Genomic DNA, 14,439 nt, shown 5'->3' on the forward strand with positions numbered 1-14,439 from the left:
TATCATATTTCATTGCCCTGATGATAAGTAGCCTAAATTGTGACATGTGTATAACTAACTACCTCATAACGTTAAAGCAGATCCTGCTGCACCTAAAGCTGCACCTACCTATAGTGTTTTTTGATTGTAGAGATATAAAAGGCTATTGGTTTCATAAATATCTGGCTTTCTTTGTTTAATCTGAGAATAGCAATAAAATGATACAAAAAAGTGTGAACTAAATTACAGTATACAGCAAACAGTATCTAGTCAGCTAGTATATCTCACGTTTCAGTTAAGGGCCTCCTAAACGGGGCAGGGTTACGTGGAGGTATGGTAGGAGGAGAAAAGGGATTTCGGGACTCTTCTTTTGTCCTGCATGAATGTGTTTGGGGCCCCGACATGGATGCAGGGGTCACATGGTACTACAAAGCGCCGAATGGGTTAAAAAAGAGGGGGTTGTAGTTTATGAAAGAGCGGCGGAGGAGAAAGAACAGTTGTTGATAGTTTGGAGAGGCTACGAGGGGAATTAAGGCTGAAAACAAGAAGGACAGTTTCGAGCCTTAAAAAGGTGAGTTTTTGCGAGGAGACCCATAATCATTTGAGACGTTTTTTTACCAGGTTCACAAACGCTCAATGTAACTTTACTCGCAGTTTAATTTACTAATGTCAATTTATTAATTTCACAAGTTGTTGCCTATCAATTCTTCAAAGTTTAACGATACTTTTTTTGTCCCCTAAATTACCACGGTTGTGTGCCTGCGGTCAGCAAAGCTACAATCGTGTGATCTTTAAGTTTTCTTGGGCAGTTTGACTCAAGGCGCTTAGGTTTTCTACTTTTAAATGATTACAATCTAAATTCAGAATTTACAATTAAATGGTTGTTCGGAATCAAGTTTTCTAATCTTGTTAGCTGAGTGTGTCAACAAATTACAGGTCAAAGTTTGATGGCTTTTTCCATCACTTTTATTTTACCAAACGCCTTCCAGCCATGATGTCAAGCTTTTTTTAGCCATTCATTATCTTGATCATCTTAATCTTAAAATCAGTCATTTTTATCAATCAAGATATTAACCCCTCGGCAGTTCATTTTAACACGCGTGTAGCCAATTTAGTCGCAAATGAAACGCTTGATGGCGAGTTAACAAGCCTAATCTAAATTCTCCGGCTCATTGGCCTTCTACACAGTCCACTTCATACAGTCACCGTTCTATGAGTGACATAGTGAAGTTCAATGACTGGTGTTTGTAGGTTTATTGGTTGCCATGTGTGACTGACAGCATGCAGTCAGTGGTTTCATGCATGTGCCCTCGGCCTACACCATGGGCCATCTCTGTTTTTGGTTAGAGGCCAAGGAATGTTAACACGCTGTACCTTGACCGGATACCTTCACTACCAGGCCTTCTGCGCTACTCAACTCCCATCCCCCGTCTTTACTTCACTGACTTGTAATTAACCACATTCCTTTGCTGGCTCAGTAGCCTAGGATGAGCTTGGGTCCAGATGAGAAGGAGCTACTCTGTCTTGGTCAGTTGTTGATTTTGAGGACTTGAAGTGTTTAGTAGGCTTATTTGCCCTCACACTCTCAACTGTTTTTGTGTGTGAACCTTTCAAATATCACCCACATGTAAGATGTCTCAAAACCAAGGTGATGTAGGTGAACACATGGAGTAATGAGTAGGATTCTGTTTTCACGTGCAAAAGTGATTTATCAAAATCAATGCTTTATCTGCCTCCCCAATAAACTACACTGAACAAAAAATATAAATGCATGAAAAGTGTTGGTCCCATGTTTCATAAGATGCCAGACATTTTCCATATGCACAAAAAGCTTATTTCTTTCAAATGTTCTGCACAAATGTTACATCCCTGTTCGTGAGCATTTCTTCTTTGCCAAGATAATCCATCCACCTGACAGTTGTGGCTTATCAAGAAGATTAAACAGCATGATCATTACACAGGTGCACCTTGGGATGGGGGCAAAAGGCCACTAAAATGTGCAGTTTTGTCACAACACAATGCCATAGATGTTTTGGGGTGTGTGCAATTGGTATGCTGACTGCAGGAATATCCACCAGAGCTGTTGCCAGAGAATTGAATGTTCATTTCTCTACTGTAGGCCGCCTCCGTTTTTGAGAATTTGGCAGTACGTCCAACCAGCTTCACAACCGCAGACCACGTGAATGGCGTCATGTTGGCGAGCGGTTTGCTGATGTTAACATTGTGAATAGAGTGCCTCATGGTGGGGTTATGGTATGGGTAGGCATAAGCTACAGACAATGAACACAATTGCATTTTATTAATGGCAATTTTGAATGTAGAGATACCGTGATGAGGTATTGAGGCCGATATGCGTCTGTGACCAACAGATGCATATCTGTTTTCCCAGTCATGTGAAATCCATAGTTGATTTCAATTGACCGATTTCCTTATGTGAACAACTCCGGGAGATCTTTAAAATTGTTGCCTTTATATTTTTGTTCAGTCTAGTTTAAAAAGAAATGGAACACTACCATTTAAAAGTTTGGGGTCACTTAGAAATGTCCTTGTTTTTAAAAGAAAAGCAAATGTTTCTGGTCCGTTAAAATAAATCAAATTGATCAGAAATACAATGTAGGAATGGTTAATGTTGTAAATTAATATTTTTGCTGGAAATGGCAGATTTAATGGAATATCTACAGAGGCCCATTATCAGCAACCGTCACTCCTGTGTTCCAATGGGACGTTGTGTTAGCTAATCCAAGTTTTAAAAGGCTAATTGATCATTAGAAAACCCTTTTGCAATTATGTTAGCACACCTGAAAACTGTCCTTCTGACTTAAAGAAGCAATAAACCTGGCCTTTAGACTAGTTGGGTATCTGGAGCAGCAGCATTTGTGGGTTTGCTTACAGGCTCAAAATGGCCAGAAACCTTCTTCTTCATCTCAGTCTGTTCTGAGAAATGAAGGCTATTCCATGTGAGAAATTGCCAAGATACTGAAGATCTCGTACAACGCTGTGTACTACTCCCTTCACAGAACCGTGCCATCTGTCTCTAACCAGAATAGAGGGAGTGGGAGGCCCTGGTGCACAACTGAGCAAAAGGACAAGTACATTAGTGTCTAGTTAGAGAAACAGACGCCTCAAGTCCTCAACTGGCAGCTTCATTAAATGGTACCCGCAAAACATCAGACTCAGCGTCAACAGTGACGAGGCGACTCCAGGATGCTGGTCTTCTAGGCAGAGTTGCAAAGAAAAAGCCATATTTCAGACTGGCCAATAAAATATTTGGCTGGGCAAAAGAACAGACACTGGACAGAGGAACTCTGCCACTGCTGGCTTGCTTCTGAAGCTAAGCAGGGTTGGTCCTGGTCAGTTCCTGGATGGGAGACCAGATGCTGCTGGAAGTGGTGTTGGAGGGCCAGTAGGAGGCACTCTTTCCTCTGGTCTAAAAAATATCCCAATGCCCCAGGGCAGTGATTGGGGACACTGCCCTGTGTAGGGTGCCGTCTTTCGGATGGGACGTTAAACGGGTGTCCTGACTCTCTGAGGTCATTAAAGATCCCATGGCACTTATCGTAAGAGTAGGGGTGTTAACCCCGGTGTCCTGGCTAAATTCCCAATTTGTCCCTCAAACCATCATGGTCACCTAATAATCCCCAGTTTACAACTGGCTCATTAATCCCCCTCCTCTCCCCTGTAACTATTCCCCAGGTCGTTGCTGCAAATGAGAACATGTTCTCGGTCAATTTACCTGGTAAAATAACGGATAAATAAATAAAAGGTCAGCATCCTGGAGTCACCTCTTCACTGTTAATGTCGAGACTGGTGTTTTGCGAGTACAATTTAATGAAGCTGCCAGTTGAGGACTTGTGAGGTGTCTGTTTCTCAAACTAGATACTCTAATGTACTTGTCCTCTTGCTTAGTTGTGCACTGGGCCTCCCACTCCCTCTATTCTGGTTAGAGCCAGTTTGCGCTGTTCTGTGAAGGGAGTAGTACACAACGTTATACGAGATCTTCAGTTTCTTGGCAATTTCTCTCATGGAATAGCCTTCATTTCTCAGAAGAAGAATAGACTGATGAGTTTCAGAAGAAAGGTCTTTGTTTCTGGCCATTTTGAGCCTGTAATTGAACCCACAAATGCTGATGCGCCAGATACTTAACTAGTCTAAAGAAGGCCAGTTTAATTGCTTCTTTAATCAGAACAACAGTTTTCATCTGTGCTAACATAATTGTAAAGGGTTTTCTAATGATCAATTAGCCTTTCAAAATTATAATTGGCACACAGGAGTGATGGTTGCTGATAATGGGCCTATGTAGATAATCCATAAAAAATCAGCTTCCAGCTACAATAGTCATTTACAACATTAGCAATGTCTACATTGTATTTCTGATCAATGTGATGTTATTTTAATGGAAAAAATTTGCTTTTCTTTAAAAAATGAACATTTTAAGTGACCCCACATTTTTGAACAGTAGTGTGTATTTTATAGGAAATGTGTTTCTGAATGATGCACCATGCTGCTGCCTTGACAACATGCCTAAACAATGCAGATTACTGTTTGAGTTGAGAACGGCGCTCCTCCCTCACCCCTTTTGCTGTTCACGTCACGGGCCATAGACCGGTGCACCGTGGTTCAGCTTAATCAAACTCCCTGACTGCCCACCTGTTTACATCTCTCTTCACTAGATTTCCTAGATGGCGTTTTTGCTGTATAGGATGCCAGTGTTTCTTTGGCCTCTTAATAAATTCCTCCAACACATAGAGAATAACTGGACACGTGGCTTTTGCAGGCATGAGCAGTGTAGCATGCCTGTTAGGTGTGGGCTAGGCCTCAATTGACCAAAGATGAAATGGTACGCATTGGGAAGGTGGTACCCACTGCTTTTCAAAGCCAGAAGGAAGTTCAGAAGAGAGCTGGATGACCCATTTTCTTGCACAATGCTTAGGCTGCTTGGACAGTTTTTGTTTTGAAGAGTGGGTTGATTACATGGACCATTATGTGACATTGGATGTTCGACTGACCTGAGACATTTTCGACAATGGCTAGATAATACCTGTCATCTTCAATGGCTGTTGTGTTCTCAAAGTACACTGTGAAATGGAGAGGATCCAGTATCCGATCACTGAGGAGATTGTCACTGAACATATTCATAGTGTCTCAGAGTAGGAGTGCTAATCTAGGTTCTGTTTAGCCTTGTTAAATATACTGGGTCCATTGCATATCTACTAACAGGAGATTACTTTCACCTGTGTGTTAAAACAAACTTGCTTGCAACCAAAAACCCAGAAGAATAAACCAGCCGATCTCATGTTACCGTGTCAAGAGTCTGATACCAGACAGCTGTCTACGTTCTCTACTTCTGCCTCAATGATCTAAAATATTTATTTTAAGATATAGGATTATATTTCCTACAAAACATTTAATCTTTAATGTTATAATTAGAATATTATTAGAAGTTACTAGAAACTACAATTAAATTAAAACTGATTCTAAAGTCATGATTGGGTTGTTTTAGGTACATTTTAATGTGAACAGTTCAGGAAGTTTTCTCTCCAAGTATTTACTACACTGTATTAAGACAAGTTGTTACTTTTTCCATTTCATGTGATCGTTAAGAACAAACATTGTCCAGTGAAAATGTGTAGGGTTAACTGCCACGGGTTAACTGCCACGGGTTAACTGCCACGGGTTAACTGCCACGGGTTAACTGCCACGGGTTAACTGCCACGGGTTAACTGCCACGGGTTAACTGCCACGGGTTAACTGCCACGGGTTAACTGCCGGGTTAACGGGTTAACTGCCACGGGTTAACTGCCACGGGTTAACTGCCACGGGTTAACTGCCACGGGTTAACTGCCACGGGTTAACTGCCACGGGTTAACTGCCACAGATTTGCAGTGGTAAACTAGGAAAGACATTGATTCAGTTGTACAGAATGATGGTCAAGTAGGCCTGTTTAAATCTGCTTACTGCACCCATTCCAGAAAAGCGGGCACGTTTTTTCTTCCCAAGGTCAAGTTGAGAGGACCTGGCAATGCCATGGATGGCAGATTGGTGAGGTATCCCTCATGTACTGGCACTAGATCAGGACTTTGTCGTGTCACCTCACCCACATCTATTCTGGGATATTTGAAACCAGAGATGACTAGTGTGGGAAAGAAGGGCTAGTTCTTGTTTCTTGGAACAACTAGAAAGTCAGCAAGGTAAATGGAGGTCTTTGATGAAGATGAGTAATGATGACTGTTGATTTTAGATGAACACTCCTAGACAGGTTCATGTTGAATACAGTGCGTGCTAAAGGTTTTGGGACAGTGGCTCATTTTCTTGTTTTGCTGCTGTACTCCAGCACTTTGGATTGGAAATGATGGAATGACTGTGGTTAAAGTGCAGATGATGTGCATTATATTTCTGTCCAACTTTCTCTCTCACTCATCATTATTCACGATTCATTCAGGATGTTCCGTAATCCTGGTAGCATACACATTAAAGAAGCGCTTTAGAAACGTATCATATTCATATCTATAAAAAGTGACTCAAATGGCACAACATTTACCATTCATTAATATTTGGCACAAAATAATCTGAAACAACCAAAAACAAACAGCAAATGCATCCAACACAATTCTGGAGTCACAAGCTTGATGTAGTCATTGCGTGCTATGAATAGAAGGCCAAATACTTAACTTCTTACTACTTTAATACACAAGTGCATCTGTTCTAATACTTTTGCTCCCCTTAAATGGGGGGGGGGGTGCTGCTATGTACTGTAATTTGTAAACATTTCACCCCATAATACCCTCAAAGGAAAGCTGACATCTGCACATATAAATGCACAGTCATTGTATCAAAGTCCTGGAGCTACAGAGCCAAAACAATCCACAATCCCGATACTTCTGGAGCTCTCCGTGTACACAGTATGCCATTGCAATGTCTGTACACACTTTACTGGGGACAATTTATTTCCTTGCAGTAGCGTCTATCTTGACTTGCCTCCTCATCTACCATAATTCACTGTCCTGGTAAATACTGTGACTCTACAGGCTGACCCCCTCCAGTCCTTTGTCTTCCTATCCTGCTGCTGCTAAGCTTTCCCATCTGGTCTGCCTTGCTTCTCTGACCTGCACTGTCCTCTGTCCCCAGTGTGAAGTCCCAGCTTGCTGTGACTTGCTGACCCCAGTCTTTAGAGGTGGTAATGAGCAGGTTAGGGTTTGGAATGACAGGGTGCTGTAAGAATACAGGTGTAAACCACAATCCACTAGGGTACCATGTGATAGTATTGACTGACCGGTGTTAGGTCTTTTTCTAATGTCAATCTATTTTTGTTGGGCCGGTCCACCGGACAGTATACATGATTCACTAGCAGTTCAGTCTATAAAAATTTTCTTTATTTTTTTATTGTGCTTCCAAATGAACAGCCTCCTTTTTACATTTGAGCAAACAGCATATTATGAAACCAGAAACCACACTTGTTAAATCCTTCACAAGGAAACCTATGGCCATAGATCTGAAGCCTGGGTGTGAGACATGGACGTTGCAACACGTTCATCTTGTGGTACTTCTACCACAGTACTCCCACTAGGTCATTATATTTCACCTGGCCCCTGCTCTTCTGGTTCCTATAATAATATTTAACCTGGGAGTGTGGGCGTCATCATCCAACCCTCCCTGTGCCCTCCTTATGTGCTCATATGGCTCATCATTTATGAACCTTGTGGATGGAGTGGTGCCCCCTGTTGATCAAATCAAATATTTCTCAAGTGTTATTTTTCTGAAGAGTGGGGTTGGGGTCAATGAGGCCAATAATTCAGTCATGCGAGAAAGGTAATTAAAATTCCCTTTCGGGAATAGGTAGTAGCCTACGTCATACCTTTTCAGAATTGTTTTTTATTATTATTCATGTTCAGGGGTCAATAAGAGCCGGTTTTGCAGCCTCTGTTTTTAAAGGCATATATGAATGTTTTGGTTTAGCTGAAGAGCCCGGCTTGGTTGAATCGTGGTAAAGAATCAAACCTTTTTAAGTGAACACATGGACGATGTTGAGTACCAGACCTGTAAATGATTTGACTGTTGACGTTTGGACCTCCCCTGTAGTTCACACAGTAACTAAAGGATTAGAAGCTTAAAACTAAGTTATGATTGACTGTATTAGTACTTTGTAGTATGGATGGCTTGGTTTTATCTGTACCTCTCCCACATCCACACGTGTATCGCATGGTGGTTTTCTCTGATCTACAGTCTAGTGTGTGTGGATTGATCTGGACAGGAGATGTAGTGTATCGCCGTACAGGAGGCAGCCAGTTCTCTCTGCTGACATCTCTTCACTTGAATGGCATAATTGGTTTTACCTTGATGGATGGTGTGTTGACTTGAGATGTGTGTTTTAAGAAGCTTATCCTCTTGCTCCTAACACTCGTCCCACCTCACCTCCATAACTGACATGATGATCAGGGTGTTCTTTCTTTCTTTGAAAATCTGAAGATGAGCCAGGTGCACCAGAAACCGCTTTTTCAGGTAACTGTCACACTGAAAATAACATCACCCCCCCCAGAGCTGAGAGGGCTCCTGGCCAGGTGTCTGCTGAGGCCTCATCATGAGCTGGAGCTTCCTGACGCGTCTCCTGGATGAGATCTCCAACCACAGCACGTTTGTGGGGAAGATCTGGCTGACTGTGCTCATCATCTTCCGCATCGTGCTGACGGCCGTGGGGGGCGAGACCATCTACTACGATGAACAGGCTAAGTTCGTCTGCAACACGCAGCAGCCCGGGTGTGAGAACGTCTGCTATGACGCCTTCGCTCCTCTCTCACACGTCCGCTTCTGGATCTTCCAGGTGAGACTGAGTCAAGCATATGGAAATGTTTTCTCAAGGTAGGGTGAAGTAACTATAAGGTGTGTGTGTGTGTGTGTGTAGCCATAACAGATGGGATGTATAACCTGTTGACACAAACAAACCATTAACTGCTTATGTCTTTGTAAGCAATCGCTCAGGGACTGTGAATTCCCTGTCTACCATCCACTCCCTCCCTCTCTCCTCCAGGTGATCCTGATCACCACCCCTACCATCATGTACTTGGGCTTTGCCATGCACAAGATCGCCCGCATGGACGATGTTGAGTACCGACCTCTTCATCTCGCCGGGAAGAGGAGAATGCCCATCGTGACCCGGGGGGCACAGCGGGACTACGAGGAGGCAGAGGACAACGGAGAGGAGGACCCTATGATCACTGAGGAGGTTGAGGTGAAGGACAAAGAGAAGGTGACAGAAGGTAGGGCGAGGCACAGCTTCTCCACACAAACTGTCTCTTTTCATTCACACTGGTTATGAAGTTGTCACCAGAGAAATGGCTTTTTATTTGACTTTAAATCTGTGTGTGGATCACACCCGTCCCTTTACTTTGACTTGCCCTGTGGCTTGCTGTCAGTGAGTTAGTTTGTCTCTGCCTCGTCTCCAGGCTCTGTGAAGAAGCACGACGGTCGGCGGCGGATCGCGCGTGACGGCCTGATGAAGGTGTACGTGTGTTCGCTGATCTCACGCATCGCCTTCGAGGTGGCCTTCCTGTTAGGCCAGTATGTCCTCTACGGCTTCGAGGTGGCGCACTCCTACGTGTGCATGCACTCTCCCTGTCCACACATGGTGGACTGCTTCGTCTCGCGGCCCACCGAGAAGACCATCTTCCTCCTGGTCATGTACGTGGTGTCTCTCCTCTGCACCACACTCACCCTCCTGGAGATTCTCCATCTCGGTGTTGGCGGGGTCCGCGACACCCTTCGCATGCGCGCAAGACATGTGCCCACGGCCCCGCCAGGGTACCACACTGTCCTGGGGAAGAAGGACCCGTCGGGGAAGAAGGACCCGTCAGGCAAGCTGAAGGCAGAGTTCAGAGAGCCATTGGTGGGGGACTCTGGGAGGGAGAGCCTGGGGGACGAGGCGTCCAGCAGAGACCTGGAGAGGCTGAGGAAGCACCTGAAGATGGCCCAGCAGCACCTGGACTTGGCCTACCAGAACGAGGAGGACCAGGGGTCCCCGTCACGGAGCAGCAGTCCTGAGAACAACACCACGGCTGCAGAGCAGAACAGACTCAACTTGGCTCAGGAGAAACAGGCGGCGGCCAGGGAGAAAGGTAAGGATGTCAAATAGTATCTGACTGCTGAACGGGTCAAAACAATATGAAGGAAGGTTTCTAGCTTTATCAGTCCTACAAAAAGAGCGATTGAAGAAGGCGTCATATGTATTTTTCAGACATTGTGTTTATTTGAACCTGTTCCAGATTCCTTAAGCCATTTTGAATGACTGTACAGAATGACATTAACCTAATATAACCCCACAGTACTGTTTGTTCCCATGAAGTAGGAGAGAACGTAGAGATCCCTCTATTTCCTGTCTAACATGTTGTTCCCTCAGGAGTACATCCCTGAATCCTGCTTAATGCCTGCTTGCCTGCCTGCCTGCTTTCTCTTCCCAACTGGCCCTCCACGGATGGGGAAGCACATGGGAACACAGCCAGCCAGCGGAGAGACTGAAGAGTGTGGTTGTGTGAGGGATGGAGGGCCTTGCAGTATTAAGGGCCAGGGACAACGTGAATGTAAAGCTGCCCAAGCTTCCGTAAAGCTACAGTACAAATCTCCTTAGCGTCTGACTCGTTCAACTTGAGTGCCTCCAAATACTTTGTCAAGTTTCAGCTTGCCCAAACCCCACACCCTACTTTGGCAGTGCCTGTCGCTGAAGCACAGCCTTCTAGATGTAGTCGACACCCCGTTTATTTTTGCCCAAAGGTGTTTTGGTTTGTCCGTTGTTTTAATTTGTTTGGCAGTCATTCTGTTCTCCGGTCAGTTTCTGTGGTCTGTCAGGTGAATGGGTCTCATCCAGTTTAAGCTTTAATTTACCCCTCTCTATTGACGAAGTTTACTAGTCGGTCCAATTTTAAAAGCGAGGCTCAACAAAGTCTTAAAAGCATTTACTGCACATGTTGTTATGCCAGGGCTTGTTGTTGCTGGATACAGAGTGAACCACAATGAACACTTGCCTGCGGGGGATGTCCTTTTGCACAAACATTAAGAGGATGTTCGTGCGTCTGTGTGGGTGTGTTGTGTACAAGGTGGTGGGAGGTTTTCTGAAAGTGCAGTTCTTTAACGAACACTTCACTTAATCTTGGACGCAAACTGTACAGCTTTTGTCTACGTTTTTAGTCATTAAAAATGAATTGTTTTGACATTCCATGAGACTCCACTCATTGTTAAAGCCTTGTATATTAGTCATTCCAACAAATTGGCCAAATGTGATAAATACCTGGGAAATGCTTGAATCCTGTGATGCCTATAAATGTTCTTCCATGCGGTTGAAACACCTGTAGTCCTCCTGTACCTGTCATTTTGCTCCTGTCCTGGTTCCTTTTGTTCATGCTAGTCGGTGTTGTTTTTAAACATTTTTATGTTCGTACTGGATTTCTAAGGAGGCAAATGCACCAACATTTGCTTATGTTGTCATGTGATGGTTCTTTGAAATGGTTGGGTTGGAAACTGGAAACAATCGTGTGCTGTGTTCATTTAATTTTTCCTTTTATTTGTTTTATTCGGTACAAAATAACATTCCAATTTTTCTATTTGGAGTGTTTTTGTTACATTGTCCCAAGTTTTGTGTTTTTTGCAACTGTAGAGTTTAAATTCATAGAAATACATGAATAAATATATTTGAACAGAATGACATTGGAATGACTACTTCACTGTAGACCTTTTAGTTCCCTTCTAAAATACCTTAATCTGAGTCTGCATTGCCCTCTTGTAGCAAGAAGGAAGAACACACTGCACACCCATTTCAGTAAATGTTTTATTAAACATGTATCTTGTGTAGCTGTATCATTAATAAACATTATTTTGCTCTATAATCTTGGTGCATGACAAATACAGGCCTACAGTTATAGTTCTAGCCTAGGTGCTCCCTAAAAACAAATTTAAAAAATGACATCTAAATTGCTCAGGCTGAGATTACACTAGCATAACTAATCTTACTTTGAAAAAGTGAGCCCATCTCAGGTTTTAGGCCTAGATACAGGTGCACTCCTCTGGTATGATGTTGGGCAGGGTCTCGTATTTAAAGGAGAACCCTCCGTCAGACGTAGTGGTAAACCGCAGTGACCTCATGGTCCCGGGGACCGGAGCGCAGCACTGTTTGATCCCCAGCATAGCAGTGGTGCGGTCCAAAGCCGAGCAGGTGCCATGACAGTAGTAGAAGTTGAGAACCTTCGGGTGAACGATCCAGTTGTCCCAGCCCAGCTCCTGGAACGAGATGTTGATCATCTCCCGCTGACAGTCACTGTACTCTGGCTTCTGCTGCGATGGCCGCATCAGGAGGTCGATGGACGATGGGAACCAGGGAATGGTGGCGGCCGCTCGCCGTGGGGAGCGGTCTGGGCCGTGAGGTCGGGTGTGCAGGTGGAGGAATGGCATTTTGTCGGCTTCGTTTACGTGGCATTCGCAGGCGGGGCAGCGCACCTGGAGTACAAAGGGGCCTTGGGTCAGGGCGGTGAGGAGGTGGTGCTCGAAGTGGTAGGTGGTCCAGCCATCAGAGGTGGTCCTGGCCGGAAACTCTGCCACCTGGAGGAGCTGCTGGTCTGAAGTGAGGAGGAAGAGAGGGGTGATGTTCCTGCTGGCCCCCTCGCCGGCGTAGAACCAGAAATGGGCTGAGGTGATGGCTGAGTCCTGGTTGTCTAGGGAGGATTGGAAGTAGTAGGTGAAGTGGCTGGTGGCTCTCTCCCCTGATGGGGAATCTGAGCTATCACAGGTAGAGTCTGGAAAAACAAGGCAGACAGTGGAAATAAGACCAGGTCACTGGATGGGGAAACGAGTAACCTACAGTTGTCTGGAAAAACATCTGACAAACTTCACGTTTGGAGTGAACTAGTGAAGAGAGATTGACTAAAGAGAAGGGAAAAGGAACAGGGCATCAGAGCTTGAGAAAAGGAGAAAGAGGGATATGGACTCTCACTCACCAGAGTTGGGGAAGAGGATGACTTGCTCATGGCTCTCCTGGTGATGCCTCCTGTGGTCCTGTGCCCAGGCTGCCCTCCCTGCCCTGGTGGACCTCCGGTGACCTCGCCCTGCCTCTGCTCTCTCTCTGCCCCCGTCAGGGGCCTGGTGGCTGGGCTCGGGGGGCTGTTCCAGCCCTAACCCATCCAGGAGACGCTGTTTGAACCAGTCCAACACCACGTCACGAGGCAGCTCGTCCCCCTGGCAGGCCTGGGTCAGGGTCTGGGTCCACAGGAGTAGCAGGGCACAGGAGAGGACGGTAGAAGGACCAGTCTGCATGGTTCAGATCTCTTCAGTCTATAGAAGGTTGTGAAGCATGAAGATCGAGGTGGAAAATTGCTTTGAGTTTGAGTAATCCAAGTAGGTCAGATATCCCTGTCTAATAATTGGTAAGGTGACCAAATGGGTCAATTGATTGTGCCAAAACTTCTAGTAGATTAGGTGAAGTAGTGTAGATCCTTCTCTGTCCTGAGCCGGTGGGCAAGTGGTGTCAATGAAGTCCTGTATTATTTGAAGGTTCCATCTCTGCCAATGCAGAGCACTGTGTCTCTCTTATCCATTGTTTTGTCATGGAATAATATTGCCTCCTACCCTTGCCTATCTAGACACTGGAGAAAAAGGGAGTGAGAGAGAGCCCTATGTTATTGTTATGCAGTCATTATCCAGAGGAAGGACTTCAGAGTATGACCTTGTGGGTGATTGGAAGTTACAATGTATTTGATCAGTCTGCGTTTCACGGTAAGGGCCGCTTTGTTCTTGTACTGTACTAGATTTGTCTGTTTTGTGAAGTGGAATGTAGCAAAACTTTGAAACCATTTTTGAGGTATTGTTCCTTCGTGTTAAGGTTTTCTTTAATACACATAGTGTGTATTTAGTGTCGGAGGTGTGAGGAGATTTCAGCAGAGGAGAAGTATTAGACAAAACACCAGGTCCAGATAAGACACGATTGAAAGAGGTGTCTGAAATGGAATGGTTTACAGGCTCTGTAAGTGCAGAATATGTGGTTTTCTCACCTAGCTATCTTAAGATGAATGCACTGTAAGTCACTCCTGATAGGAGTGTCTGCTGAATGACTCAAACGTAAACAGATATTGGGGTCAGTTATTGAAAATGAACCACAGTTTGAACGAATGTGTTATAACTGTTTATATAAACGACTCATGAACCCTTTGCAACCCCCTTAGAAGATACAAAGTGTTACGAATAGATCACAACAGTAATCACACGTGAACTCACAGTGCTGCTGTAGTCATTTCATAAGGCTCATCTGTAGATGACACCTTGGTCTCAGTAGGACTCCCTGATCAAATAAAGGTTTAATATTATTTGTTTTTCATCATAATGAACCCAACAGATGTGTAAGTCCCTCATCATAGCACCTGCTTTCCCACCAAACAAATGTGTGTGTTAATGTGTCTTTTGAAAATAATAACAATTAGGCTTTCTTTATCC

At 44.4% G+C, this 14,439-nt stretch overlaps 2 protein-coding genes across 2 annotated transcripts; one reads left to right on the top strand and one right to left on the bottom strand.

Annotated features, from left to right (window-relative positions):
• The first annotated feature begins 313 nt into the window (after positions 1-313).
• Positions 314-11,662, top strand: LOC112235950 (gap junction gamma-1 protein). The gene is made up of 5 exons (XM_024404506.2): positions 314-550; positions 8,513-8,794; positions 9,002-9,230; positions 9,417-10,085; positions 10,367-11,662. Exons 2-5 carry the CDS (start codon positions 8,555-8,557, stop codon positions 10,378-10,380), a joined length of 1,152 nt encoding a protein of 383 aa, XP_024260274.1. The 5' UTR covers positions 314-550; positions 8,513-8,554; the 3' UTR covers positions 10,381-11,662.
• Positions 11,663-11,774: 112 nt separating this feature from the next.
• Positions 11,775-13,591, bottom strand: LOC112235951 (inhibin alpha chain-like). Its single transcript, XM_024404507.2, has 2 exons — positions 12,951-13,591; positions 11,775-12,749 (listed from the first exon to the last, which is right to left on the bottom strand). Exons 1-2 carry the CDS (start codon positions 13,264-13,266, stop codon positions 12,004-12,006), a joined length of 1,062 nt encoding a protein of 353 aa, XP_024260275.1. The 5' UTR covers positions 13,267-13,591; the 3' UTR covers positions 11,775-12,003.
• Between the last annotated feature and the right edge of the window lie 848 nt (positions 13,592-14,439).

The sequence above is a fragment of the Oncorhynchus tshawytscha genome, linkage group LG07 (assembly GCF_018296145.1).
Source record: "Oncorhynchus tshawytscha isolate Ot180627B linkage group LG07, Otsh_v2.0, whole genome shotgun sequence".
In the NCBI taxonomy this organism is placed as follows: Eukaryota; Metazoa; Chordata; class Actinopteri; order Salmoniformes; family Salmonidae; genus Oncorhynchus; species Oncorhynchus tshawytscha.

Excerpts from the sequence above, each read along its gene's own strand:
- LOC112235951 (XM_024404507.2), bottom strand. The coding sequence starts at position 13,266 with ATGCAGACTGGTCCTTCTACCGTCCTCTCCTGTGCCCTGCTACTCCTG. Across the intron at positions 12,750-12,950 it reads CATCCTCTTCCCCAACTCTG|ACTCTACCTGTGATAGCTCA; the intron begins GTGAGTGAGAGT and ends TTGTTTTTCCAG.
- LOC112235950 (XM_024404506.2), top strand. The coding sequence starts at position 8,555 with ATGAGCTGGAGCTTCCTGACGCGTCTCCTGGATGAGATCTCCAACCAC. Across the intron at positions 8,795-9,001 it reads TCCGCTTCTGGATCTTCCAG|GTGATCCTGATCACCACCCC; the intron begins GTGAGACTGAGT and ends TCTCTCCTCCAG. Across the intron at positions 9,231-9,416 it reads CAAAGAGAAGGTGACAGAAG|GCTCTGTGAAGAAGCACGAC; the intron begins GTAGGGCGAGGC and ends CCTCGTCTCCAG.